Source organism: Caretta caretta, chromosome 1 (assembly GCF_965140235.1).
Source record: "Caretta caretta isolate rCarCar2 chromosome 1, rCarCar1.hap1, whole genome shotgun sequence".
Taxonomy (NCBI): Eukaryota; Metazoa; Chordata; order Testudines; family Cheloniidae; genus Caretta; species Caretta caretta.
The window spans coordinates 7,834,617-7,860,749 of NC_134206.1; the positions used below are offsets into that span (position 1 = coordinate 7,834,617).

General features: G+C 57.3%; 1 protein-coding gene across 1 annotated transcript; it reads left to right on the forward strand.

Moving 5' to 3' along the window:
• The first annotated feature begins 356 nt into the window (after positions 1-356).
• RHOG (ras homolog family member G) lies at positions 357-25,725 on the forward strand. Its single transcript, XM_048837968.2, has 2 exons — positions 357-488; positions 24,796-25,725. The coding sequence occupies exon 2, from the start codon at positions 24,831-24,833 to the stop codon at positions 25,404-25,406; it is 576 nt and encodes a 191-aa protein (XP_048693925.1). The 5' UTR covers positions 357-488; positions 24,796-24,830; the 3' UTR covers positions 25,407-25,725.
• The last annotated feature ends 408 nt before the right edge of the window (positions 25,726-26,133 follow it).

The following is a 26,133-nucleotide window of genomic DNA, read 5'->3' on the forward strand; positions in this document are numbered from 1 at the left end:
ACTCATCATGGCAGTGCCTGGGCACTTCCCTGGTGCATGATCTACCCACGGTCCCGCTGCCAGGCTGGAGGAGTCCTCGGGGTGGTTAGAGCCTGGACAGCTGAACAGAAGGTGGCAGACCCAGGGCTGGCACCTCCTGGGGTGCAGTCCCCCCAGAGATTTGGGGGTTCCTCTTTGTGGAGCAGGGCTGACTGTGGGGCAAGGCTGGGATCTGACTGGGGGGAAGAGCCAGAGGGGAGAGGACTGGAGGAAAGTTGGCCTCAGCAGAGAGTGCTCAGGGCTAGAGAGGAGGGGAAGTAAGAGCCGGGGAGCAGAAACTTCCTTGTTCACGCTCTCTTGTGCCTTGCTCTGCAGACTTCCTCTGGCCTCATTCACTTCCTTCTGCACCGGGAGCGAGCAGCAGCAGCGAGCAGCAGCGGCGGGCGCCCCCAGCCGAGAAACACCCGGGTCACTGCGCCCCCCCCCGCCACCCCGAGATATGAGCCAGGGTGAGTCCTGCCTCCCCGCAGCTCCCCCCGCCTTCTGGGAGAGGGGGTCCGGGCGCGCCCCTTAGCACGGCGGGGGCCGCGTCCCCAGCTGTGCCAGGCGCCTGGCAGAAAGTGTGTGGGGAGCTGTGCCGTGCGCCTCTGGAGAGGGGTCCCGCTGTGCCGTGCGCCTCTGGAGAGGGGTCCCGCTGTGCCGTGCGCCTCTGGAGAGGGGTGGGGGGTCCCGCTGTGCCGTGAGCCTCTGGAGAGGGGTGGGGGGGTCCCGCTGTGCCGTGAGCCTCTGGAATGGGGTGGGGGGTCCCGCTGTGCCGTGCGCCTCTGGAGGGTCCCCCGAGGTGGGTGCTGATGCACTGTGCCCTCTGGAGGGGGGGTCCCCGCGGATCGGGGTGGGTGCCGCTGTGCAGTGCGCTTCTGGAGGGCGGGTCCCCTCGGATCGGGGTGGGGAGCTGTGCAGTGCGCCTCTGGAGGGGGGGTCCCTCGGGGTGGGGGGCGCTGCTGTCTGTCCTCTGGAGGGCGGGTCCCCGCGGGCGGGCTGGGTGCCGCCGGGTGGGGCGTGTTGCGTGCCTGGTGGAACGGGGGCCAGGACGCTTCCCGGGACCCGGCTGCAGTCAGCAAAGCGGGAGCAGGAGAGAGCCTGGGGGAGAAGCAGGGGTCGGGCTGTGGGGCTGGAGTGACGGATATGGGGGGAGAGGAGGAGGAAGAGTTTTCACCAAAGGCGCCTGCAACTGACAAGAGCTACTGCTGTGTCTGCCTGTGAAGGAGGCCGGGCGAGGCTGAGCCGGGCTGGGCTGGGCCGGGCCAGGCGAGGCTGACCTGGGCCAAGCCAGGCTGGGCTGCACTCTGAAAAGGAGCAACTCCTGGAGGAAAATGGTGAAGCAGCCAGCTGTGGGGTGCTCCTGTCTGGGCCACTGCTTCCTCCAGGGTGGGCAGGGTGCAGGCGGCCTGGGCAGACTGCCTGGCTCTGTTTCTTCTGGGAGAGAAGGTCTGTCCTGAGAACACAGCCTGCCCTGTGCCCTCCCCCACAAGCCTGGCACTCCCCTCCCTCCCCCGGCCCTCTTCCCAGCCCTCCTCTGAGCTAGGCTTGGCTTTGGCCCAGAGCAAGTAGGAGTTTCCCTTGTGTCCCTTGTTGTTGTTAGGTCAGTCCGAGCTGGGCTGCAGGGAGCTGGGCGGACTCATTCTGTGCCAGGCTAAAGTGGGCCTGGCCCTGGGGTTCTCCCTCTGACTGCCCTGAGCCGTTCTGTGCCAAGCTCAGCCGGGCTGGGCCCTTCTAGTGCTAGAGCAGGCAGCATGTTGCAGTCAGAAAGTTATCAGAGTTTGTTCTGTGCTGTTCAATCGGAAAGCGGTGGGCTCCTCCTGGGTGTCTCCTTGTCTCGGGGATGGGGTGTATTGGGTTGGATCATGGCCTGGGTTTTGTTCAGAAGGGGGGAGGGGAAGAGAAGATCTCCTCCCAGGGCTGGGAGTGGATTTGATTCTTCATTTTCTAAGAGATCTGCTCTGTGGATTATTACGGGGAAATCTCCTGGCCTGTGCTGTACACATGGGTCCCTTCTGGCCTTGGAGCCAAGGACTCTGTGTCTATCCCCACCCTACCGCTGGGGTCTTCCCCCTCACCATCCCAGGCGAGCTGAGACCATGTGAGCTGGGCTGAGATGCCCTCCGTGGGCTCTGCTGCCTTTTCATGAGGTCAGATCATTTTGTGTGTTACTAAAAGGCTAAGAATGAACGTCTGCAACCTCCCGTTTTACTAGGGATACAAGTGGGCATCAGACTGCAGTGACTCAGGCCTGAGCTTGGATGGACGGGGCTGCTAGCAGACGGTTTGAGTTGGGGCAGTTCCCAGATTATGCCTGAGTGAATGCACCCATAGGGTCAGATTTCCTGGGCTGATATCACCAGTGTCATAGGCTACCAGTGGTGGTGATTCGACCTGGAGTCAGGGAGGAGGGAGGCGGAGATCTGAGCTCATCAGGATGGTGGTGGGGAGACGGCCCTGCCTGGAGAATACAGACTCCCTTAGAATGAGAAACAGCCTTCAAATAGTGTAACAAAGCCAGGGCCACCCCAATGTTATGGCTGGCACCGTGCTATGCAGCATGGCTGCTTGGAACTTTGTGGAACCAGCATAGATAGACCGGACCCCTGCCTTTTTAGTAAAGGAGAATCACCACTAGCTACTTGCAGTATAGGGCACATGACACACAGCTTATAAGTTCTGATTCTGTCCAGCAGAGGGCAATGATGTGCTCACTCATGCGCATTGCATCACAATGTATTTAAGGCCTGTTGCATATTTTTCCAGACACAATAAACCTTGTACATTGTATTTTTGCACAATGCATTTTAAGTTGTTGATGCTGCAGAAGAAATAATCCTGAGGACCTGGGTGCGTAACTGGCTTTTGACCGCTAGGTCACTGGTTCGAATCCAGCCGGGGTGAGAGTGGAGGGGTGAATGGGAGGAGAGCTGGAGGCAGGCAGGAGGGAAGAGATGAGAGACCGTGGTTCACCTTGCCCAGTAGCCTGTTTCTGACAGTGGTGGAGCTTCAGGAGGGGCGAACGGAACAGAGCTGAAATAAGGTGGAGGCAGCTCAAGGAAAAAGTGAGACCAGACCGTTCCCACCGAATGTGAGCATGTGCTCTAAACCCCAATGCAATCCCTCCTCTGAGTGGGGTGGTTTGTTGCAGTGACTATTTGGTTGTTAAGGAAGTCGCTCTCTGTCCAAGCGTCTGTGCAATTCTATGGAACGAGGTTGCCCCTGGGTTCTCCTTGTTACTGTATGGTTACGATTATTTCATCTCTTTGGAGGGCACGGCGGGCCCCCTCCCTTCCCTTCCTTGGGCAGCCAGGGGCCGGTGTGTCATAATTAGAGGCGTTCCAGTGTATGAACGGCCTTGATTATCATACTGGTACTTCACAGTTCCAAGCTGCTTTCTGTGTTCAAAGCCATGCACGCTCACGAGCAGCTCAGAGAATTAGTAGGCTTCTCTGGGGCATGGAATGACCGTCCCACCTTGCATCCCAAGGAGTTTGCAAACACAAATGAATGAAACCTCCTGGTTCCCCGGGGTGAGGAAGGGAACTATTATCCCTCTGGCATTACTGGTTAAGAGTCTTTACATTGCTGTAGTGTCTAGCAGCCCCAGTCAGGATGGGGGCCCCCTCGTGTGAAGACCCAGACCCTGCCCCAATGCCGTCAACACTTAAGATTATGCTTAACTTGAAACATGTAAGTCCCATGGAACTACACATTTCAATAACGTGAAGCATGTGGATAACTATTTGCAGGATTGGCCCTTATTAGTCTTAAAATAATTATTTAATTTTTAAACCATTTCAAATTGCCTTTATCTCTCTCTATATATACATATACATTTTCCTATTTTGTGCATAATTAACACTAGAATTTCATCGGTTTTAAACCCTGGACTTTGTCCCTTTTTCATAATATTCAAGCTCAGCTTTCTCTCTATTAACTTATTTCTAAGCTTGACCTTTCTTTTTAGCTATTCTTGGCCTTTTCGGTTTCACTCTCCCCTTTGTTTAGTTTCGAACGCTGGCTGTGTCACTTTCTGTCTTTTTTTATACTTAATTCTAGCCTTACAAAAGTTTGTCTTGCCTTTTTCTAAAGTTGAACCCTTTGCCTTCTGCTCCTTTTTGTAGTTAACCCTTTGATTCTTTTTTTTAAACAAAAAATATTTCACCCTTGATAGTTAGATACTACAATGATGAGCATTGTACAAAACCTGACAGTAGACTGAAAGATAAAGCCGTTGCCAAATGGGATGTTAGTTCACAGATCTGTAGATTTTTAAGGCTAGAAGGGACCGTTCTGATCAGCTAGTCTGACTTCCTGTATAGCACAGGCCAGAGAAACTTGCCCTTCATTCCTGCTTTGTGCCTGATAACTGCGAGAGGGATGTATGTGTGTGTGTGTGTGTGTGTGGAACTATGGCAGATCTTTTAGAGAGAGACTTTCAGTCACCACTGAGTTGTAGCTAAAGGTGCTTGGAGGACTTTATCAAAGCAGACAGGAAGAAAGTGACAGGGTGGGTAGTTGTGAGACACATTGGCTGTAAAGATGGTGGATTTGATCATGAGCAATAGCTGGGGCCGTGGTGACCAGAAGATCAATTCAGTGACATGGCTCTTGGGTCCACGTGTAGCAGATCTCAGGAGACCTCTCAAGAGGCTTCTGGCATGTGCAGGGAGGAGCCTATGTTACCAGTAACATAAGGCGATGTAAGAGAGAGGTCCTGGAAACTAACTTTAGATTGCTGGGAAGACTGGTAGGTCTAGGGCAGGCATGGTAGCTGCGGAGCAAATGTAACGAAAGGTAGCAGTTGATAAAAATAAATGAAGAAATTAGTCAAGAAGAGCTTATGTCCTCCAAGCCACAACAGCATCCTTCCGAAAATGGAGCTTCTTTCTGTTGGCTGAACCCAGCCAAAGACATCAAAACAAATCACAAGGCGTTCTTTGAATGTATCAGAAGCAGGAAACACAGCAGAAAAGCAATCACCCCACTGGGCGCAAGTCCTTTTTCACCTTCAATTTCAAATCCTTAGCAATAGCGAAGTCCCTAGTGGACTTGGTGGAGTCTCTGTCATGTCTCTCCTTTTCGGGTTTCAATTCCGCTTGGTGCAGGGTTTTTGATTGGTTGGCAGGGCTTAGGGGGTTCAGCCTGGTGACTGTTATTCAGATGATGGAGAGGCTTTTCCAAAGAGAAAGAAAGTTTGGCAGTGTCTCGTGAAGACGGTCAATCTCTGGGTTCTCCTGAGCTCCTCTGGACAATCGTTCCACAGGCAGATCCCCTGGACTGAGAAAGTTTGACCCCAGTGCTCATGCGCTTTGTGATCTGCATTGGCCCAGAGGAGCGCAGCTGTGGTGGTGGGTCACAGATCGAAATACAGTCTTTGGTGTAGCAGGGACTTGATCCATTAATTGCTTTAAATTAGGGCTGAGTCATTAAACAGGCCTCGGAAGCCGACTGGGAGCCAGTGGAGGCATTTGAGCATGGGTCTGAGGTGCCCATGCTGGTCTGAGCCACGGAGGTGGGTAGCTGGAACCTGCCCGGCAGCTTCACATTTAGTTTTGGTTACAGTAACCCGGCCTGGAGGTGACACATGTCTTGATCCCCGTGGTCACATCTCCTCCGGGAGGAAGGCACAAGGTTTCCTAACGAGCTGGGGGCGAAAGAAGGCGTTTTGAGGAGTCAGACAGGGCCCTGAGTTTCTCGCCCTTTTGATGAATTGGGTCTGCACGCCTTCAATGGAAGGTGGAGGCAGCTGTTCTCCTTTCTGACCAGCAGCACTTCAGCTCTCTGGCACAGCTGGAGAGGGAGGACTGGAGCCACTGGGAGACTGGGCCATCAGCTCCGGCTGTGTCAGGTGGGAGAGCTAGCAGTACCTTGGGGTTCCCTTGTCACAGGCTGTAGAGGCCCGGTGGTAGGACCGTGAAGATCTTACTTGTGTCCATGGCCACAAGGAGGTCACCTTTTAGTGCCCCTAGATCTCTCTGGAGGCATCCGGGATGCTGACTGACGTCACCTGTTGGTGGAGCATGGTGGTTCCTACTTTCTCCATGATCTTGCCCGTGGCTGGGAGGTTGGAGAGGGGGTGGTCCACAGTGTTGAGTTCTGGCTCCTTTCAGAAGGGGAGCGCTGTTGCATTTTTCAAGGAGTTTGGTGGCCATGCTGCTCTGAAGGAGGTGCTATTTCCATTAGAAGTGGGTTTAACTGTTCTGTACTGGCTGGCCATACTGGACTAGTCCTATGTTCCTTCTAGGGCGGAAGAGAACCTAGAAGTCCTGCTCTAGCCACTAGCCCACACTCCCTCCCGGAACCTAGAGTAGAACCCAGTCGTCCTGGCTGTCAGACACCTTCTCTAGCCTCTCCTTCTCCTCCCATGGAGATACAGGCGGCTTCTAGTGATTGCAGGTACTTTTCCTACCTGACAGAGCATGAGCGTGGAGAGTGGAGCTCTCTGTATGGCCGTTCATTTTCCTCTTCAGAAAAGGATTGGAATGGGGGAGGCTGCGCAGAGCCAGTTTATTTCCTGCTCCACTGGACCCGTAAATACAGTGTGTTCAACACCTAACACAGCGGGGCCCTGACCCTGGTGGGGACAGCTAGGTGCCACGGCAGGTCAATATTTCATATTACTGCACCCAAGGGGAGAGACCCAGGCTACCCCTTCGTGGGCTGACAGGTGTCCGAAGGCGGAGTCCTGGAGGATCGTGAGTCACGGCCCCAAGCCGCAGTGCTGTGCACGTAACCGTCCGATGGGAGGGACGCTGGGGCCGAGAATCCCAGGCCTCAGCCGAGGGACTCAGGCGCAGGGGGCTGCTCGGCAGGGGTTAGTGGAAGGACTCAGTCCGGCGGGGGGAGAAACACAGTGGGCAGGCCCCATTCAGGAGGATGCCAGGCTCCGTTGGTGTGGCCCCAGCATTCAGCGGGTGGCACATTTTCCCTCCTCTGGGTGGAAACCCCCCGCCTGGGCGGAGTTCTTGGCAGGGGCTGAGGGTGGATTTTGAGTCTGAAAAACAGAGAGAGGGTTTTGCTTCCCTTTTCTGCTGAGTGCGAGATGAGTTGTTTTCCCTTCCTGGGTGGGGAGGGGGAGTCGTTATGAATCACCCGCCAGGGTCCTGGCCCCAGCTTCCTCTTGCTGATGCGGTACTGGATGAGGATCATTGCTGGGCAGAGGAAGGTGCCCTGGGGCGTTTTACCTCCCTCCAGCCCCGTGCAATCCTGCTGCCCCCAGCAAGGCCTTCAGGGCTGGGGTGACACGTGTGCGGGCAACAGAGGAGGCAGGGCAGCGTGAGGGGGCTGCGGCCAGGGTGGTGATGGGGGGGGGGAGCTGTGAAAGGTCGGGGCACCATGTCTATTGGGCATCTGTGGCCGGACTCTGGGGAGGGCAGTGTGTGTAGTGTGGGGCAGTGTGTGGGGGGTGTAGAAGGAGGGCAGTGGAGTGGGGGTGGGGGCTGTGTGTGAGGGGGGTGTAGAAGGAGGGGGCTGGGGTGGGGGTGGGGCTGTGTACAGGAGGGTGGGGTGGGGTGGGGGCTGTGTATGGTGAAGGCTGTGGGGGCGGTGTACAGAAGGAGGGCCGTGTGTGAAGTGTGGGTGTGAGTGTGGGCTGGGTGTGGTGTGGGGCAGTGTGTGTGGGGGGTGTAGAGGGAGGGGGCTGGGGGTGGGGGTGGGGACTGTGTACAGGAGGGTGGGGTGGGGTGGGGGCTGTGTGTGAGGGGGGTGTAGAAGGAGGGGGTGGGGGTGGGGACTGTGTACAGGAGGGTGGGGTGGGGTGGGGGCTGTGTGGGGGGGGGTGTAGAAGGAGGGGGCTGGGGTGGGGGTGGGGACTGTGTACAGGAGGGTGGGGTGGGGTGGGGGCTGTGTATGGTGAAGGCTGTGGGGGCGGTGTACAGAAGGAGGGCCGTGTGTGAAGTGTGGGTGTGAGTGTGGGCTGGGTGTGGTGTGGTGTGGGGCAGTGTGGGGGGGTGTACAGGAGGGCAGCGTGTGGGGTGTGGGTGTGCAGGAGGGCAGTGTGTGGGGGTTGTGGGTTTGCACAGTGTGTGGGGGGGTGTGGGCAGTGGGGGGGCAACTTGTATATTGGGGTGTACACTGCCCTCCTTCGGTACACAACCCCCACCCCACACACAGCCCTCCTGTACACCCCCACCAGGCCCTGACGACAGGCTACGTGGGAGCCAGGAGGAGTTCGTGCGTGGGCTGGCCATGCGGCCCTGCTTGGGCAGCAGGATTGCATGAGGGATGTGGGGCGGGGTGTGGGTGTGGGTGTACAGGAGGGCAGTGTGTGGGGTTGAGGGCAGTTTGTGTGGGGGTGTTCAGGAGGGTGGTGTGGGGCAGTGCGTGTGTGGGTGTACAGGAGGGCAGTGTTTGGGGTGTGGGGCAGGGTGTGTGGGGTGGGGATGGGGGGAAGGGGGTGTGGGGGGATGTACAGGAGGGCAGTGTGTGGGGGGCACACACAGAAGCAGGGATGGTATCTCAGTCACCAGCGGGCACGTGGGGAGGGGCGGGCTGGGTTCCTGGGCGAGGTTTGTTTACTTCCTGTAACTAGCTCAGGCCTGCTGATGCGTCAGGGCCTGGGGCCCTGCCGCTCCCCCCACCCCGCATGTGCCCGGGGCTGGACCCCTCCGTCCTTTCGATGGGCTGTGGCAGGAAGGATCCTTCTAAAGGCTGCGTGGAAGCCGGCGGCTGGAGATCCCCCCGCATCCCTCCCCAGCGGGCTCCAGCTCCCCATCCCCTCACCCTTGGGCCAGCCGCCGAGCAGCCTCGCACCCTGGCAGGCTGGGCTGGCGCAGGGTGGAGGATGGGGCTGTGATGCTCCTGTGGGACGGGGCCTGGTCGCTCTCCAGGACGAGCCAGGCCTACCCTGGGCAAACAGGGTTAGCCAGGCAAAGCTCCCCCATGCGGCCCTGCAGTCTCGTGGGGGCGGAGAGTAATGCCCCCCGTCCACCGTTCTCTGGCCACTCGATGCCATGGCTGGTCCTGGGGTTCATGACTTCTGAGGCAGAGGCTTCCAAACATGGCCACTTATTTTAGCCCCCTAGTTTCTGGGCTCCCAGCAGATGAAGCCAGGTGGTCAGCCCCTCCAGGAGCCAGACTCAAGTTGGGCACCCAAACAATGATAATGTGGGACTGGAAGGGACCTCCGGGGCATTGTGCCCAGTCCCCGGCTATCCCAGACAGCCCTGGCATATCGTCCCCTTCACAAACTTGTCACGCTCCACCCGAAAGCCCCTTTGGTTGTTTGTCCCTCTCTGCTCTACTGGGAGGTCGCGGCAGGGTTAGAAACCTTCTCCTTCCTAGCCTCCACGTTTCCTGGTCACTCGCTCCCTGTCTGTTCTTGTGCCAACATTGTCCTTTAGCTTCAATAGCTCGTCTCCTTCCCTGGGGTTCACCCTGGTGTGTATTTATAGAGCAATCTGATCCCCGCTCAGCCTGCCTTTCGCCAGGCTAAGCCAGCCAACCTCTCTCAGTCTCCTCCACGGCCCTGCCCGTCCGAGCAGCCCTTCTCTGCACCTGTTCCAGCCTGAATTCTTCTTCCTTCAACACGGGTGACCAGCACATGAGCGCCGCATTCCTGATACGGTCTTACCCGTGCCTTGGACAGACCGAGACCCACCCACCCAGCTCACAGAGACACCAATCTTCTGTTTGGGGGGCTGCTTCTGCACAGGCCAAGGGGGTTGGACTGCCTGGGCCAGTCGGTTTCTCAGCTCTGTCACCCTCCCAACCCTGATGCATCATGAGCTCATTACGAGCGTGGCGTGTGGATATGAGGCATCACCAAAAGTATGGTAATTTCCCATGAGACATGCAGAGCGAAGGGACTTAGCTGGCCTCAGCACGATAGCAGAGGAGAATCTCGCAATCTGTAATGTATTTATCCTCGCTCCACCCCTGAGGCGGGACAGGGCTGTTATTCCTGTGGTATAGAAGGGGAACTGAGATGCAGCAAGGCTAAGTGACTCACCCAAGGGCACACGCGGAGTCAGTGGCAGAGCTCCCACGTCCCAGGCTGGTGTCCTGAGTACAGGACTATTCTCTGCGCTGCTATACAAGTGTGCTCTCGATTTCAGAGCGGCCTTGATTTTCTCCCCTTCCCAGCACGCTGGCGATGCTCACGCGGGGATGCACACGTGCCCTGGCTGCAGAGGGGGTGATCCACTGGCTGATTAACCAGTCACGCTGGCCTTGGTTCTGGGCAGAGAGGTGTGAGGTGGGGTCATGCTACCTAGAAGAGAGGGAAGTGGGTGGAAGGGAGAATATAACGGCCGTCAGGTTGAAAAGATGAGTTAATTCTTGAGGGCTTCAATCACCTCCTGGCCCTGAGATGGAGCCCGCCCTCAGTGAGCTGGGACTGCTCTGCAGCAGGGCAGAAGTAAAGCATCAGCTGCCGGGGTCAGGAAGAAGCTTCCACACAAGCATGTAACTGCAAGAGAGTCCACCGGGTCTGGGTCTGGTCCCAGCCCCTGCCAGAGACAGGACACCAGCCTGATGGGACAATGAGTCTGATCTGGCTTGGCAGCTCCTTTGCCAGCAACCCCAATTGCTCCTAGCGAGGGAGGCTCCGTGCTGACAGGCCCCATGGCAGTTGCTCAGGACACCTTGTGGGCTCAGTCCAGAGCAGGGAAGGGAGGGGGGGCCCGAGGGAATGGGCTGAAGCTGAACTGAGGAGAGGAAAATGGAGGCTGAACGTTAGGATCCATTGCCCGGTACTGAGAGCTGATCAGCTGCGGAATAGCTTCCAGGGGATGGGATGGAAGCCTGGACGCTAGAGGCATTCAGAACTGGGTTTGACCGAAGCTCAGAGAACGTACCTGGGTGGTGATCTTTCACTACCTAGAGAAACCAGCGGGGCTCTGGGGAGGTTCGAGTCTAGTTCCCAGAACGTCCAAGTGCCCTCGTTTCTTTGCCAGGATCGAGGGTTCACGTGCTGAAAGGCAGAGGCAGGGCCTTGGGAAAGGGCAGTAAAATCCGCCCAGCTGCTTTTTCCAGCGTCAGGCAGGAAGAACAGACCCCTCCTTGTGACAGATCCTCATTCAGGGCTGGTGCATCTTACTGTTCTCCTCTTCCTGCAGCAAAGTCAGGGGAGGCAGGGAGCGGGGGCCTGGCTGGGGGGCCACCCCAGAAAGGTTGTGTTTTTACATTCATAACTGATGCAACAAGCCCAGAGGTGCCGGGGCTGTGAACTGCCAGGCTCAGAGGTGCCGGGGCTCAGCCCTGGCACAAATTAAGCCCTGCAGCATGGGAACCTTTTCCAGCACCGCAGGGCCTGCGTGTGGATGGCGGGCAGGAGTCTCCTGCCCGATGGGAAGCTGGGTGGAGCAGGGGGGCCCTTCCCAGCTCTGTTCCCACGGTACACCAAGGCCAGTGGCTCTGGCTGGGGAGCGTGGCTTTCGCAGCCTCAAAGCAGCGCTGCCCGGGAAGTTCTGGTGTACCTGTGGCTCCTGGAGACCACGTCCACTCGCTGCTCTGGACCGGGCACTTGCCACACTGAGCTCCCTGAGCAGCCCGGAGACCCCTGCTCCTGTCGGTGCCAGAGAGGGGTAGTTAGTAGGCACCAGGGCCTCCCATGTGGGCGGTGCTGGGAGAACGTCTAGGGATGGGCAGGGCTGTTGTCAAAGCCAGCCTGCACAGCCTTCAAGAAGCCACGTGAGATCTAGAGCTGCCGGCTTGGTCTCTGGCTCCCTGCATTAGCTCTGATCTGTCAATCGCAGCCTCCAGAGGCAGATGCCTTTGGACAGGGAATCGATACTTGAGCAGATCAGAAACCAAGATTTGAATGCAAACAGGAAGAGCCACCCTAGGAAATACGGGCCACAGAAGCAGAATTGTTTCTGCCTAGAAAGCGTTTGCATGAGGGCGAAGTGGTTTTTTTCTCTGCTGGAGTTAGGAAATGGACGACAATAGCCAGCTCTCGTGCAGGAAGGAGAGCCTTCCAGGGAACAGCCGTCAGCCTGGCGGGTAGTCAGGAACCTCTGGTATAGCCTCAGCCCTGCCAGTGACTAGCTGTGTAATCTTGGGCAACCCACTTTGCCCCCATGCCTCAGTTTCCCCCTCTGCCAGATGGAGATAGTGAGCCTGAGACTTTAATCGATGTCTGTGAAGCCCTTTGGGATCGTAAAGTGCAATCAAGTCCCCTGGGTAGGATCAGGGCCTAGCACTTTGCAGGGCAGGAGCCCAGACACCACAGTGATAGAGATCCAGGTGCTTACCCCACGTCCATGTGGGGGATTAGACTATATTGACACCACCCTGAGGCCAACTCTGCAAAACTGTCCCAGCCTTTCCCGGCCCCTCTAGCAAATGAGGCCGCCTGTCCGCACTGGGCATGATAATGCCCGTGAACAGATGCTGCTGTCCTCTCCCATTCCCAGTGAATGGCTCGCTCCCAGCAGAGTAGAGCTGCACAGGGAGAGGGGCTGGTGAATTCAGAGTGGGGTAATCTCATAAGAGCCCCCCGCCCCATGTTCTGGCAGCCCCGAGCGGCTGCCCTCCTCTGCTCGAACAGAAGGAAAGCTCTGCTGAGTGATCTGCCAGAGCACCGTGCTCTGGCTGCCCGTATGGACAGCCTCATGTTTTCCCACGCGGGTGTCCCCCAGGGCTGGTTTATCCCCCCTCTGATGGTGCATTCCCAGTGCCGTTCCCATCAGGGTGACTCAGCGAAGGCAAGGGGATGACAGCTCAGCTGGCCTGCCCGTGCCAGGGCCAGGCAGCCCCCCGGGTTAGAAAACCTCTCAGGTGCATTCTCTAACCCGCCCGCTAACGGGATCACACCACCTCCAGGTGGGAGCGGAATCAGGACTCCTGGCATCAGTACAGACACAAGCCCCCTCTCATTTTGGGCCTGGCTCTTATGGCTGGATCCTGCGCCTGGTGAAGTGAGTGGGTGTCTGTGTAGCCCATTGGGCTTTGGAGGAGGTCCTTAATCTCTTCCAGGCCTCCACTCCCCCTCTGTAAAACAGTGACAGCAACATGGACCTTCCTCCCATCACAGGGTATGTGGGGGGGTTCACCGGTGAATGTCTCTGCCCGCGTACCCAGCAGTAGTACTCAGGACAGCTCAGATACCACGGTGATGGGCAGTGCTCCCGGAAGAACGGTATTCCTCAAGCCCCTTCTGTCCAAGGAGCTCAGAGCAAATGAGCTAGCTCTGTGAGCTAGGCGCCATCAACATTATCCAGGTGGGGAAACTGAGGCAAGGTGGGATGACTGCGGTTGGCACATTTCCAGACTTTCAAAGCTTGGCAGGCCCCTCTCCCCCCTAGATCAGATTATCCACTCCCATTTCCCTCCCTTCCTCCCACCCCACCACCTCCTCCCACGTCCCTCAGCAGCCTCTTGGCTGATCAGAGGGAGAATCTCTAGCTGATGGTGGCCCAGCACCTCCTTCAGTGCGGCAGACTCAGGGCTGCTTCCATTGGTTGTGGTGCAGCAAGTGGCCTGCTGGGCTTTCTGGAAGCAGGAGAGGGCAGAGCAGAAATTCAACCAAACTGCTGGTTACGGCACAAACTGGCTCGTGTTGCAGCTGGGAAGGGAAGACGCAGGGCGACTGGGATCTCACTGGCAGCTTCCAAGATTAGGGCCCGGTGCCTCGTGGCAGAGTTCTCTGGAGCTCAGCATGCCAAGTGACACCGGTGGAGTTACTGGCGTCTTTCTACAGCGGCTTAGCTCAGCTCTGTGGCAGCTTTGTATGTGGACGTGCTGAAATCAGTTCCAACCTGGCTTACGGCAGCTCAGCCTGGAGGGGCGGGGGGGTTCAGCATTCTCTGGGCCCTGGTCCATTCAGCTCCGATTCCTGCAGAGGGAGATATTCCTTGTGCCGTTAAATTGCTGATCTGCTCCCATTCCTATCCCTTAGCCCGTGGGAAGAGTTTCCTTCTCTCCTTCAGTACCCCTTGGGTTAACCCCTCCAGTGCTGCAGCGTACAACGGTGTCTCCAGGTTGCTTTCAGAAGGATTTACAAGCTACCAAGACAAAGGGGTGTTTTGCCCTGCTGACTGAGTTCATTGAGGGGCACAGACATGCCACACACCTGCCTTATCCCACACGCCCGCTCCAGCGGTAACCCCGAGCTCCTTATTACCTATTTCCGGCCCGCCAGCTCCTTCCAGAGAGGATTTGTTGCAGCCATCGGGGCAGACCTTCTCACCTCTGGCTGGCTCAGATTTAGAGGCAGCATTGTTTAGTGGCCAGAGCAGGGCACCTGAGGCCTAGTCCTGCCACGGACACCAACTCGTTCTGTGACTTTGGGCAGGTCAGATGAGCCATCTGTTCCGTGGCTATAATAACCCCCGCCCCCATGTGAGTGCTCCCAGCTCCACCCACGTTCTGTGGGGTGGGAGAGGGGGCATCGTGCCCCCGAACGTCACCTGCAGAGGAAGCAAGCGTTGGGCTGGGAGCTGGGCTGTGACAAGGATTCACATGGCTGGTCTTTGATTCCATTTGTGGGAGGGCCAGCTGCTCCCTGCCTGCCAGCTGCTCCCCCCACCAGCCCTGCATCTCCATCAGTTCCCCTGGCTGGGAGGGGCTAGGCGGAGCAGAACCCGAACCACCAAGTCACCTGCTTCCGGTGACCTAACAAGACCTCCGGGGAGAGGAGAGCGAGGACAAGAGGCTCCCAGGACCAGGTGCTCTGTACGCAGCTGCAAGAGCTGCTCTTGGCCCTCTCCGCTCTCACCCCAGGGACGGACTCCTGGGTGCCATTGATTTAGTGAGAGGAGCAGGGTGGGACCATGATCTGAGCACGGGAATGCCACCTCCTACATTCAGATCCCAGCGCGGACACGGGCTCACGGGTGACCTTGGGCAAGTCACTTCCCCACCTCTGTGCCTCGGTTTCCGCACTTGTAAAACGGGGAATGGTATGAACTTGCTAGTGAGTGCACGCCACTGCCCCCTGCTGGATGGAAACAGGGCTGCACAGCTGTGGCCTGGCCCCTCCACTGCTACCAGACTCTCCTTTAGCTCAAGTGAAAGAGATGTGTGGGTTTGGCACAGGAGGCTCTGAAACGTATCCTCTCTAATTTAGCTTTCCCAGAGTAGGCCCTTGCGTCTCACGTCTGTCTGTCTGTCCTTCTCCCCCCCACACTATTTCACCTGCAGGCTGGGAAGGAGGAGAGATGGGTAGTTCTATGTCTGTTTTCAGACATTTGGGAGACGCTGGGATATCACAGAATCATAGAACATCAGGGTTGGTGGGGACCTCAGGAGGTCGTCTAGTCCAACCCCCTGCTCAAAGCAGGACCAATCCCCCACTAAATCATCTGATGTTACAGAGCTGGGGGCTGTATAGATACCAAATAGACCAACTCCCCTTCCCCATGCAGCAGCCATACTGTGCAGCATAGGATGTCCCAGCTGGCCATGGCTTTGTTCTGACACTCAGTGGTTTGCCTGTTCATAGCACTGTGCAGACGATCCCCCATTAAAGCCTCAGAAGCCAATGTGGGTGAGTATCGTAATCCCCATTTGGGGGAAAGGCCATATCTTTCACACCTGTTGCAACAAGTTAGGTCGCTAGCAAGGGGCCCGATGCAGGGGTGCTGAAGACGCACTGGCCAGCTGCAGCTCTCCGTGGCTCTCACAGCATTCCGGGTGCTCAGGTTAGCTCAGGATTGGTAAGTGACCTCTGGCTTCCTTTGTGGGCGAGCCCACAACACTGTGGGTCCTATGTCAAGACTTATTATTTCTTAGCAAGGGAATGGTGCTTTTCTTCCTGGAATCTCGCTAGGGCTGATCTGGTGCAGCAGACCTTGGAGTTCTAACAATTATCAGGTCAAATCAGGGACATGAACTCCCTCTAACCCTATCGCAGCCCCTCCGGGTGGGTTACAGGCCGGGGGCTCATGCAGGGTTAGCCAGCTCCTCCTCCACCCTTGTGCAATGGAGGCTTCGCTGGCTGCAGCTGTCCCACACCAAAAGGGGACTGCCGGGGGGCGGGGGGACTTTATCCCAAGACAGAGGAAGTCCAGTCAGGACACTGAGCTGCTGCTACTCCAAGGGTCTTAGGAATGTAGCAAGGACAAGCTGGCGCCCTGCAAGAAGGAAGCACAGTCCAGGTGTGATAGACACTGATCAGGTTGCTACTGGGTTGAAATTGCACTCAGGGAAACAGAGACTTGCCATCAGGATGCCTGTAGCGGCTGTGGGACAGTCCAAGCGAAGGGATGGAAGGGCCATTTGGAAAGTCCATTAATGGAGCTGGGGCTTTGCAATGCGGCATGCATAGGAGGATGATTTGCCACTATGCAAATAGCTAGCATTATGCAAATCAATGTCGTCCAAATCAGCTGGACATTGATGAAAGGCAGCAGATTGTACACTATGCAACACACTGCACCCACGGTGGCTTCCCAGATCTGGGACTTTCTATCAGCGAGCACGGGTCAGCTCCTGATTAACTATCGGATCACATCAGTTCAAAGAGGGCCCCATTTCACACCCCCCCTTTCCCCCAGAGTCAGTGGAAAAGTCCCAGGGACTTCACGAGGAGCTGATTGCAGTGCTGCAGTAGTGCCATGCACAGCCGCAGATCTCCTGAGGGTCCCAGCAGAGCAAAGTGGGAAGGGGGCCTGCCAACGCCCACTCCCCCGGGGTCTCTTCACCCTCCTACAGCTCCTAGGCAACTTTGTGAGGGTCCCCACAAAGTACCTAGAAGGTTGTTACAAGGAGGAGGGAGAAAAATTGTTCTCCTTAACCTCTGAGGCTAGGACAAGGAGCAATGGGCTTAAATTGCAGCAGGGGCTGTTGAGGTTGGACATTAGGAAAAACTTCCTAACTGTCAGGGTGCTTAAGCACTGGAATAAATTGCCCAGGGAGGCTGTGGAATCTCCATCACTGGAGGTTTTTAAGAGCAGGTTGGATCAACACCTGCCAGGGATGGTCTAGATAATACTTAGGGTATGTCTACACTAGAAACACAAGTCAACCTGCCGTGAAATTGACACGCCAGCCAATAGCCATTGTCTACACGGATCCTGCGTTGCACTAACAACACCAACATACGCCCGACGCCTCTCGTGGCGGTGGAGTTATGATGTTGGTGTAGCAGGGCACTTACATCGGCGGGAGGAAGGCTGTAGTGTAGACACTGACCTAACTGGGCTGACGTAAGTTGCCTTACCTTGACCTAACTGTGTCGTGTAGACCCGCCTTTAGTCCTGCCATGAGTGCAGGGGCCTGGACCTTTCGAGGTCCCTTCCAGTCCTTCTACCTTCTGGCTCCCGTGGGGGCCTTCACTGCAGTTTCCACCTGGATCAGGGTCCATTAACATGAAACCCTTCCCTGTGCTCCTCACAGCTCCTGGATTTGGCCTCAATCTCCCTGTGAGGCGTCATTATTCCTATTCCACAGATGGGGACCTGGGAGACCGCGAGCCATTTGCCCAGGGGCCTGTGTGGCCCAGGCAGGAATTGAAGCAAGGTTCTCCTGCTCCCAGCCTAGGGCCTCCAGCACAAGCCCACCCTTCCTCCCCTTCTGTCCAGTCTTGGAGACGGCTGGCTGGGAGCCTCTCGTGCCCGACCGCCGTGGTCTGTCCAGGCCTGGCCCAGCTGTGCAGCCTGGCTAGGGTGCGTCACTGCCGTGATGGGGCAGCAGCCTGTCTGCTGTTGCACACGATTCACTCCCAAGCGGGTTCGGCGGGAGTGTATTTTTAAATCCGCTCTGTACGTCAAGGGAAACTGGCGTTCCCCTCCCCCTCCCCACCTGCTTCGCTCAGCCCCACAAGCCCGCCGTGCCGCCTTCCCACAGCCGGCCCAGCCGCTCTGCTTCCTGCCGCTGATCACGCAGGCGGAGCGCTCTCCCCGCAGGGCCCCGCCATGCTGGCCTGCACCCCATGAGATACCTGCTCCCCCTGCCCTACCTGGGTGAACAGTCCCACGTCGGGATGGGGGCAAAGGGCCTTGAGAAATCCCCTGCAAGGCTGGCAGGCGGGGCGGGGCTGGGCCTGCGGGGCGGGGGGAACAGCTGTGGCCGCACTGCTCTGCATTTCCTGCTTTCACTGTACACCGGGGTTTTCACTTGCAGAGCTCGCTCTGATGTGTTCATTTCACCCCTAGCACCACGCCCCGTACTGTGTTCACCTCCGGGCGTCCTGTCTTGCAGGGTGTAAGAAGAACAGGGCGATTTGGAGACAGGCGACTAGAATCATTAGATTCCCAGGGAGAGTGCCTATGTTTGGGCGTGGCCGCCCCGTACCGCCCCCTTCTGCTTGAGCGTGGCACTGCGGGCACTCCCTGCCTCAGTTTCCTTCCCCCGAGGTGGGTCTCCTCAGTGAGCCACACACAGGTCTATGCTGGAGATGCGGCTTAGCCCTCCAGCCAAGTCACAAATGGACTTATCCCCTTCTGGGGTGACCAAGGACCAAACAAACAAAAGGTTCTTCCACCCTCCCTGGGCTTGTCTTCGGCGCTCTCTCTGGGCCTCTTTCAGGGCTACCTTTGAGTCTTTCCCCTGCCCTGGTACTTGGCCTTCTCCTGTGGTCCCAGGCTCCAGTTGGTAGTTTGAGGCTTGAGGTTTCAGGGTTTGCCCCAGGTCCGAGCTAGAAATGGGCAGCTCTCAAAAGGAGCTTCCCAAAGCCAAGCTCTTCCCCAAAACGCTGCAACCTAGAAATATTGCAAGAACAGGCTTTCATGGGGGACTTCCTGATCTCGAGGTGTCCTGAGAATGGGGCTGCTCAGGGTATTTCGGAGCGTCTGTTCCCTATCAGAGCCAGGGAGAGCCGAGGCATGCAGCAGTCGAGAGAAACAAAGCGAGCTTGTAAGCATTTGGGGGCAAGGACTCTCTTGTCTGGTTCTGTGTTTGTACAGCACCTCATGGAACAGGGTCCTGACCCACGGCTGGGACTCCCAGTGCTGTCGCAATACACACAGTAAATGTGGTGAGAAACAAGAGGGCTGTTTAAAGGCCTGATCTTACAGTGAGCCCAGATCCCCTACGCACCACAGCAGTGGGACAAGGGGGAACAGAGAAAAAAGCAATGACTTAAAAGCCAGGATGTTCACCAGACCGACCAGTGCAGTCACTTCCATAGAGCTCGGGGCACTAAAATCTTCTCTAGCCCAGCCAATAGACTTTGTCCAAGCGCCCTGCTCACAGACACTCTGGGTTTTCGCTCCCTGAGCCAGTATCACCCCTGAGCGGTATCGGAACCTGCCTTATAAAGGCCCCTGGCTCCGCCCCTTCCCAGCATGCTTTGCTCAGGGGAGATTGAGATCCAGGGTGGCTCTAGCTTGAGCTACCCCATAGCCTGGCTCTGTCCTCCAGGTCAGAACAAACCTTGCAGTATCATGTCCTAGGCACTTTCCCGGAAACCATACGGCCCCAGCCTGGTAACAGCAGGGAAAAGAGGAGCTGTAGTTGTCTCTAAAGGTCCCTCACAAACAGATGGGGAATCCAAGTTTGGTTTGCTAAAGGTGGGGCCTGTTCTCCCTTGATGCTCCTTTCTAAACCCCAGGGACGGTTGGTTCTGTCACAGATTTAGCTTGATGGACGGAAGCCTGTGGCCAGGAGGGGAGGGAAGAAGGGAGTCTGGTTCCTGGGTGTTTAGATCCTGGCTTTTTCCCCACACTTGGAAGCTAAACTTGTCTCTGCTCTCTCTCCATGTCTCCCTCAGCGGCTCTATTTTCCTACCATCCCAGCAGAGAGACGGGGTGTCAGGCTGCGGTGGGTCAGGGTCCAAGCACTCTGAACTGCAGGGCTGTGAGGCGCTGGGATTTCAGTTTGGCCCATTAGAGAGATGGGAGCCATTGGCAAAACTGGGGGCTGGCTCCAAGGTTGATTGGTGTCTGGGGTTTTAATCTGACCCACAGGGAGTGTTGGTGGAGTCGAGCTGGGCTGTGGGTCAGATTAAAGCCCCAGACTCCCACTCTGACATGCCTCTGTTCTTGTCCCTGTAGCCGTCCCTGAGAGAACACAGGCCTTTGTTCAAGTAAAAGGTTAAGAGCCTACTACTGCTACCAGTGACCTCTTTGGCTCAGTTGGAGAACCCTGCCCTTAGTCCTGCAGGCCTGGATTTGCGCCTCGCCGATGGCCCCATGCCTTGGCCTCTGTCTTGCCGACTGCCTGCCCCCTCGTTCCATCCCCATGCCTTGGTCTCTGTCTTGCCGGCTGCCTGCCCCCGAGATGTGGCTCCCCTCTCGTCTGTCCTGGCGGCCTGGCGGCAGGGCAGCAGTTGGAAGTTCACTGTGGCAGCTACGCCCTGGATCTTCCCATGCTCCCTGGGCACATATCCCAATCGACTCGTCCCTTTGCAGCCCCGCTGGTGATGAAACCTAATCAGCATCCTGCTCAGGGCGATGCTGGAATAATTAATTCAGGGGAGCGAAGGGGCAGCCAAGTCCATTCGTGGGGGAGTGAGGGTTTTGTTTTATACATGCACTTTGTTCAACAAGGATAAATAATGTTGGTTACATAAATAATACCAGGTGGGGTATTGGGGTAGTGGAAGGGGTAGCGGGAAGTATTTGGGAGGCGGGCGCCCGCTACTCCTTGGCGTGATCTTGCTGTGCCCTTCTCCCCAGAGATCCCAAAGCGTGTTTGCCATTAATGGGTTAAACCTCACAACCTCCTGTGAGGCAGGTACAGAATCACACCCATCTTATAGGTATGAAAACTGAGGCACACAGCAGGGAAGTGACTTGCCCACATTTACACACACGTCTGTTGTGTGGTGCTTATCTGGCCCTGTTGCACTGCTGGGAGGCTGGGCCGGGCTGTTACCCCATTGTGCTGACGGGGAACTAGGCACCAGGTCGATGAAGCGACTTGCCCACGTCACTCAGGGAGTCTGCAGCAGAGCCAGGAATTGACCCCAGCTCTCCTGATTCCCAGGTGCTAACCACTGGGCCCCCATCCTCTGCTGTCTCAGGCTCCCAGCCCAGTGAATTCTCCCTCCTGGCTCCCCTGGTCTTACCCCACCCAGCAGCCGGCCTGAGTCCTCTCAGAGCCAAGGCTTCCTCCTCAGCCCTGTGCAGCAATTCAGCCTCACTTTGCTGATGGGGAAATTGAGGCCCAGGGAAGTGGGGACTTGCCTGGGGTCACACAGCCAGTCGGGGTCAGAATCCAGGAGATCCTGGTGCCCAGGCAGCTGTGCAAGCCACTCCTCACTCCTAGGAATCCTGGCTGGGGGGCAACGTCCCTGCTGCGCTCAGTCTGGGTGCAGGCCCCAGGTGGGCGTCCTCGGCTCAGTGGCTGTCTCATGGCTGCACGTGGCGGGTGATCATCGCTGCTCCTCATGGGGAGCCAGGCCGCCAAACGCCGGGGAGTGGGGAAGCTGCGGTGGGAGTGGTGGAATACACGGAGTGGGCAGATGCTGGGGGAGCGAGGGAGCGGGAGGGTGAACCAGCTGAGGGTTTCTGGCCTGCCCAAGCTGTTGGGGGCAGAGGTCTGGAAGGCCAGGCCAGGAGGCCGGGGAGCAGGCCACAGCGGGGGGCAGTGCTGAGGGGGAAAGAGGCAAGCTGGCTTAGACACAAATTGGGCTATACACAAGTATATGGGGTAGCCTGCCGGTGCCTTGCAGGGAGTGGGTGCAGTTGATCCCCGACGTGCCCCCCAGGTGCCCAGCGCTGTCAATAGCTGCGATGCGCGGGGTGCAAGGCCGGGTAGGGGAGGAGCAGGGACACCGAGTATGCCCAGCTGCGGGCTTTCCCCTTTGGAAGGGGGATGGCTGAGTGAGTGGCAGGTGCTTGGGAATATGGGGCCTGGACAAGGGAGCGGGGAGGGGGAGGGGAGGTGTCCTGAGATGTGCTGTGGGGAGAGGGAGGGAGGTGCCCCGGGGAAGGGACTGGCTCCTGGCTCCCATCCCTGCTGGGCGCAGGGAGCAGTGCAGGGTCTGCAGTCAGCAGGGTAGATGCTGGAGATAACACGCGTCCCATGCCTCCCAGCTGCACCACCAGCTATCCACCCCCCTGGTCTCGCTAATGCCCCTCCACGCAGCTCCAGCCCACCTCTAGCCCCCTGCGCACCAATTCACTCCCATGCCCCTGCAGCTGTCTCCTGTCTCCCCTACGCCTCCAGATGGCCCCGGTCCCCCCACAGCCCTGCCCCCAGGCCCCAGTATTGCAGTTGCAGATAAATGTCTATAAGCGAAATGGAGCAGGGGGGCGCGTGATGGGAGCACGGCTGTAGGGGGGTGATGGGAGGAGGTGACACGTGAGTGGAGGGGGAGCAGTTCACAGAGGAACTCCTATCTAATAAGCCACCTACAAAGTTACAAGCAATCGCCATGGGAGCCTTTGCTCCTGTTACCACGCTGCAGTCACCTCTGGGGTGGAACACAGCCGCACTGAACAGGAAAACCAGGTTGCAGTTCAGGACAGGGGGTGGAGCAGAATAATATACCCAAGGGCAGCAGAACGGGGTATTTGGAGAGGCGGAATGCAATTACCCATTAATCTGGTCAGGACATCTGGGTTCACAACCCTGCCCTTGCATAAGGGGCCCCCTGCCATCAGGACACTTGGCCTTACATCTGCTCTGAAAGGGGGCACCCTGCTGGGGCATTGGCTTCGTACTGACTGGAGGGAAGAGCGGCCCCTGCCAGTTCTCCGACACACCGCCCCCCGCGGCACGTGGGTTTTCCTTGGACATCGTCCATCGGAGCCAGGAGCGGGCTGGACCCTTGGCAACATGAACGATCCCACGAGAGCATAGCCTGGAAAGTGGGCCGTGAAGGCATGGGGCTGAGCAGCAGCCAGAGCAAGCACTTGCTTCCGAACCTTTCCCACCTTCTAACCGCAAGGAGATCGGAGCCTGTGCTGGGCCAGCTGCCTATCGGCCTCCTCCAGACCTGCTCGCTACGCTTCCTGGCAGGGCCCGTGCTCTGCCACCACCTGATGAATGGGTATCTGTCTTCTCACTATCATTCCCAGTGGCATGTGATGGCAGAATGCGATTATCTCCCTTCCACCCCCGCCTCCCCAGCCAGAATCTTATCAATCTTATCAGCACTAGCTACAGTTTCTGAGTGTGCCTAGCGATAATACCGCGTGTCTAGGGGGCAGGGCCGGGCGTTGTGGGGTCTGGATCTGGATCTCCCACTCCCACCTCCCATAACTTTGACCGCGCAAAACAGATAATGAGACTTTTGTAAAGTGCTTGGAGATCTATGGAGGGGAAAATGTTCTAGAAATGCTAAGTGCTTATGCCAGTGCTAGCTTTCCAGCCACACAGATCTTCTTCAGGCCTGGGAAAGGGACTCCCAGCATCCCAGAAGAGGCGGGGGTTAGCGGGTTACAGATCCTTGTAATTAGCCACAAATCCAGTGTCTCCGCTCAGGCCATGAGTTTCCGCGTCTAGCAGAGCTGTAAGCTCCCAGGCTCCTCTTTTGAAAGTGTGGTGCAGGTTTCCTTTGAGGATGAGAACGGATATTTGCCCATCACTGTAATGCAGCCACTTCTAGGGTGGAATCTGGCAGCTGTGCACTGCACCACTAGAAAAAACGAGGAGGACTTGTGGCACCTTAGAGACTAGCCACTTTATTTGAGCATCAGCTTTCATGGGCTAAAACCCACTTCATCGGCTGCATGCAGTGGACAATACAGTGGGAGAGACTGGGCCCGCTACAGACCCCTGGGGGACATCTGACATTGTCTTATTGTTACCTTCCGCTCTTTCCAGCTGTTTGTTGTAAGACCCCACCTATTGTCGCCTGTCTGAGACACATTAGGTTACAACTCTCTGGGGAAAGAGACCATCTGTCCATACAGCGCCTTGCACGATGGGGGCATGGCTCCTGACTGGCCACACCTCGGCACGACTGCGACACAAATCAATGACTTCAGTTGCGTGTCTCCTCTAAACCCCAGCACCTGTCGGTGTGCCCCTCACCATGGCATCAGAGTACTGTGCCCTGGGGTGCTGGCTCAGTACTGGCTCAGTCACCAAGCCAACTTTCCACGGTACCTCGATTTTCCCTGGAGGCCTCCTATCCTAGTGAACACATGGCCTCTGGAGACTCCAGCTGCTGGTGCAGAGAGTCTGGCCCTGGTGCAAATGGAGGGAGACTCATGGGAGTCAGGATCCTTACATGAAGGCTCACTTTGTTCCTTATCCTCTGTTAATGCATCTCAGCAATCTCTGGGCTTCCAACCGATGGAAGCGATGTGTGCTGGAGAGAAGTGAGGCTGGGGTGCCAGAACGGCTGGGGGGGGGAGGGAGCGGAAGGGGGCCATGGCTCCACCACTTTTAAAAGTGGGAGGGCACACCAGCCATAAGGGCAAGACATGGGGAGAAAGGATAGAGAGGAGCGAGTGGGGGGCGGGGTCATAGGGGAAGAGACGGTGAGAAGGTGGGGCTCGGGGAGAAGGGACGGCGCGTGGGTGGGGCCTTGGGGGGAAGGGGTGGGACGGGTTGGGGCCTCAGGGAAAGGGGGACTGGGGGCGCGGGGGATGGGACGGCATGGGGGCAGGGGATCAGGGAAAAAGGGCGGCGCTAGGGCGGGGGCTCAGGGGGAAGGGGCTGCGTGGAGGGGGCAGGGCCACGTTTTGGGTGCGGCCCCCCCCAACACTTTTAGGGAGCTTCCGTCACCCCGACTTGGTCTTGCCTCAGCACAGGGTGGTGGACGAGGTGACCTTCCAGCCCTACATCTCTGGGATTGTAGGTGGAGGACTCTGGGTGGGAGCAGAAGGCTGGTGAAATGGCTGCACTTACTTGTCTTCCACCCATCCCAGATTCTCGAGGCCAGAAGGTGCCCTTGTGATCACCTACCCTGAGCCCCTGGCCATAGCGCAGGCCAGAGCCCGTCTCCAGCACCGAGCATGCTCTCATTGACTCTGTCTCCTCCCCCTCCAGGTTGCTGAAGTGGAGCCCAGGGAACGTGAGCCGGGATGCAGAGCATAAAGTGCGTCGTGGTGGGTGATGGGGCGGTGGGGAAGACCTGCCTCTTGATCTGCTACACCACCAACGCCTTCCCCAAGGAGTACATCCCCACTGTCTTCGACAACTACAGCGCCCAGAACACAGTGGACGGCAGGACTATTAACTTAAATCTGTGGGACACGGCAGGCCAGGAGGAGTATGACCGGCTCCGGACGCTTTCCTACCCCCAGACTAACGTCTTCATCATCTGCTTCTCAATAGCCAGCCCGTCCTCCTATGAGAACGTGAAACACAAGTGGTACCCAGAGGTCTGCCACCACTGCCCCAATGTGCCCATCCTCCTCGTGGGCACCAAGAAGGATCTGAGAAACAACCCCGACACCATAAAGAAGCTAAAGGAGCAGAACCAGATGCCTGTCACAACCCAGCAGGGGGTCAACCTCTCCAAGCAGATCCACGCCGTCAAGTACATGGAGTGCTCCGCCCTTAACCAGGAAGGCATCAAGGAGGTCTTCACGGAGGCCGTGCGAGCCGTCCTCAACCCCGTCCCGGTGAAACCTAAAAAGCCCTGCATCCTTTTGTGAAGAGGACTCCAGAAACCAAAGCGTGCGGCTGGGCTTGGTGGCCGCTTGGGGAGGGGGAGAGTGCCTTAGAACCCGGAGATGATCCTGCACTTGTCCCTCTGCACCCAGTGAAGCTAGTATGTATAGCCCTTCTCATTCCAGACGCTTCCCAGCTGTCTGTCCCAGGACACGGCAAGGGACATCCTGCCTCCATTGTATCCAGCATGCCCCAACCCCACTCCCCAAGCCTTGTGTCCTTCCAGTGAAGGCGTGATTGGACAGCTGGGTGCCACGAAACCAAGGCTGTTCTCGATAATAATAAACCACGTTTGCACTAATACATAGATTGTCTTGGATCACATTTTTTGGGGGGTGGGGTAACCCTGATATGTCATTAGATGGTTTCCCCTCCCCTTTGATGTGAACCCAAGGAGTCCCTGGTCCCATCCTGTTCTCAGGACCTGGGTACGTAGCTCACTCGGGGATGAATGGCTTCCACTTCTTGGTCAGCCATTCAGACAGCCACTAAAATGAAACCACTGCACTGCAAACCCCTGTTCTGAGAAGCGAGTGCTCAGATGGCATCTGCAACCGCTTGCGCCATCTCCTTGGCCTGTGGTCTTCCAAACCCATCAGCTGCAGGGATGGAAGGAAACCAGGAACCTTGTTCAGTGTTAAAACGTGCCTGCCCTCCAGGAGCTGTGGCTGCTTTGGTGGTTTGATGGGGCACTGAGCCATCCTGCAGGGC

Coding starts and splice junctions, on each gene's coding strand:
- RHOG (XM_048837968.2), top strand. CDS start 24,831: ATGCAGAGCATAAAGTGCGTCGTGGTGGGTGATGGGGCGGTGGGGAAG.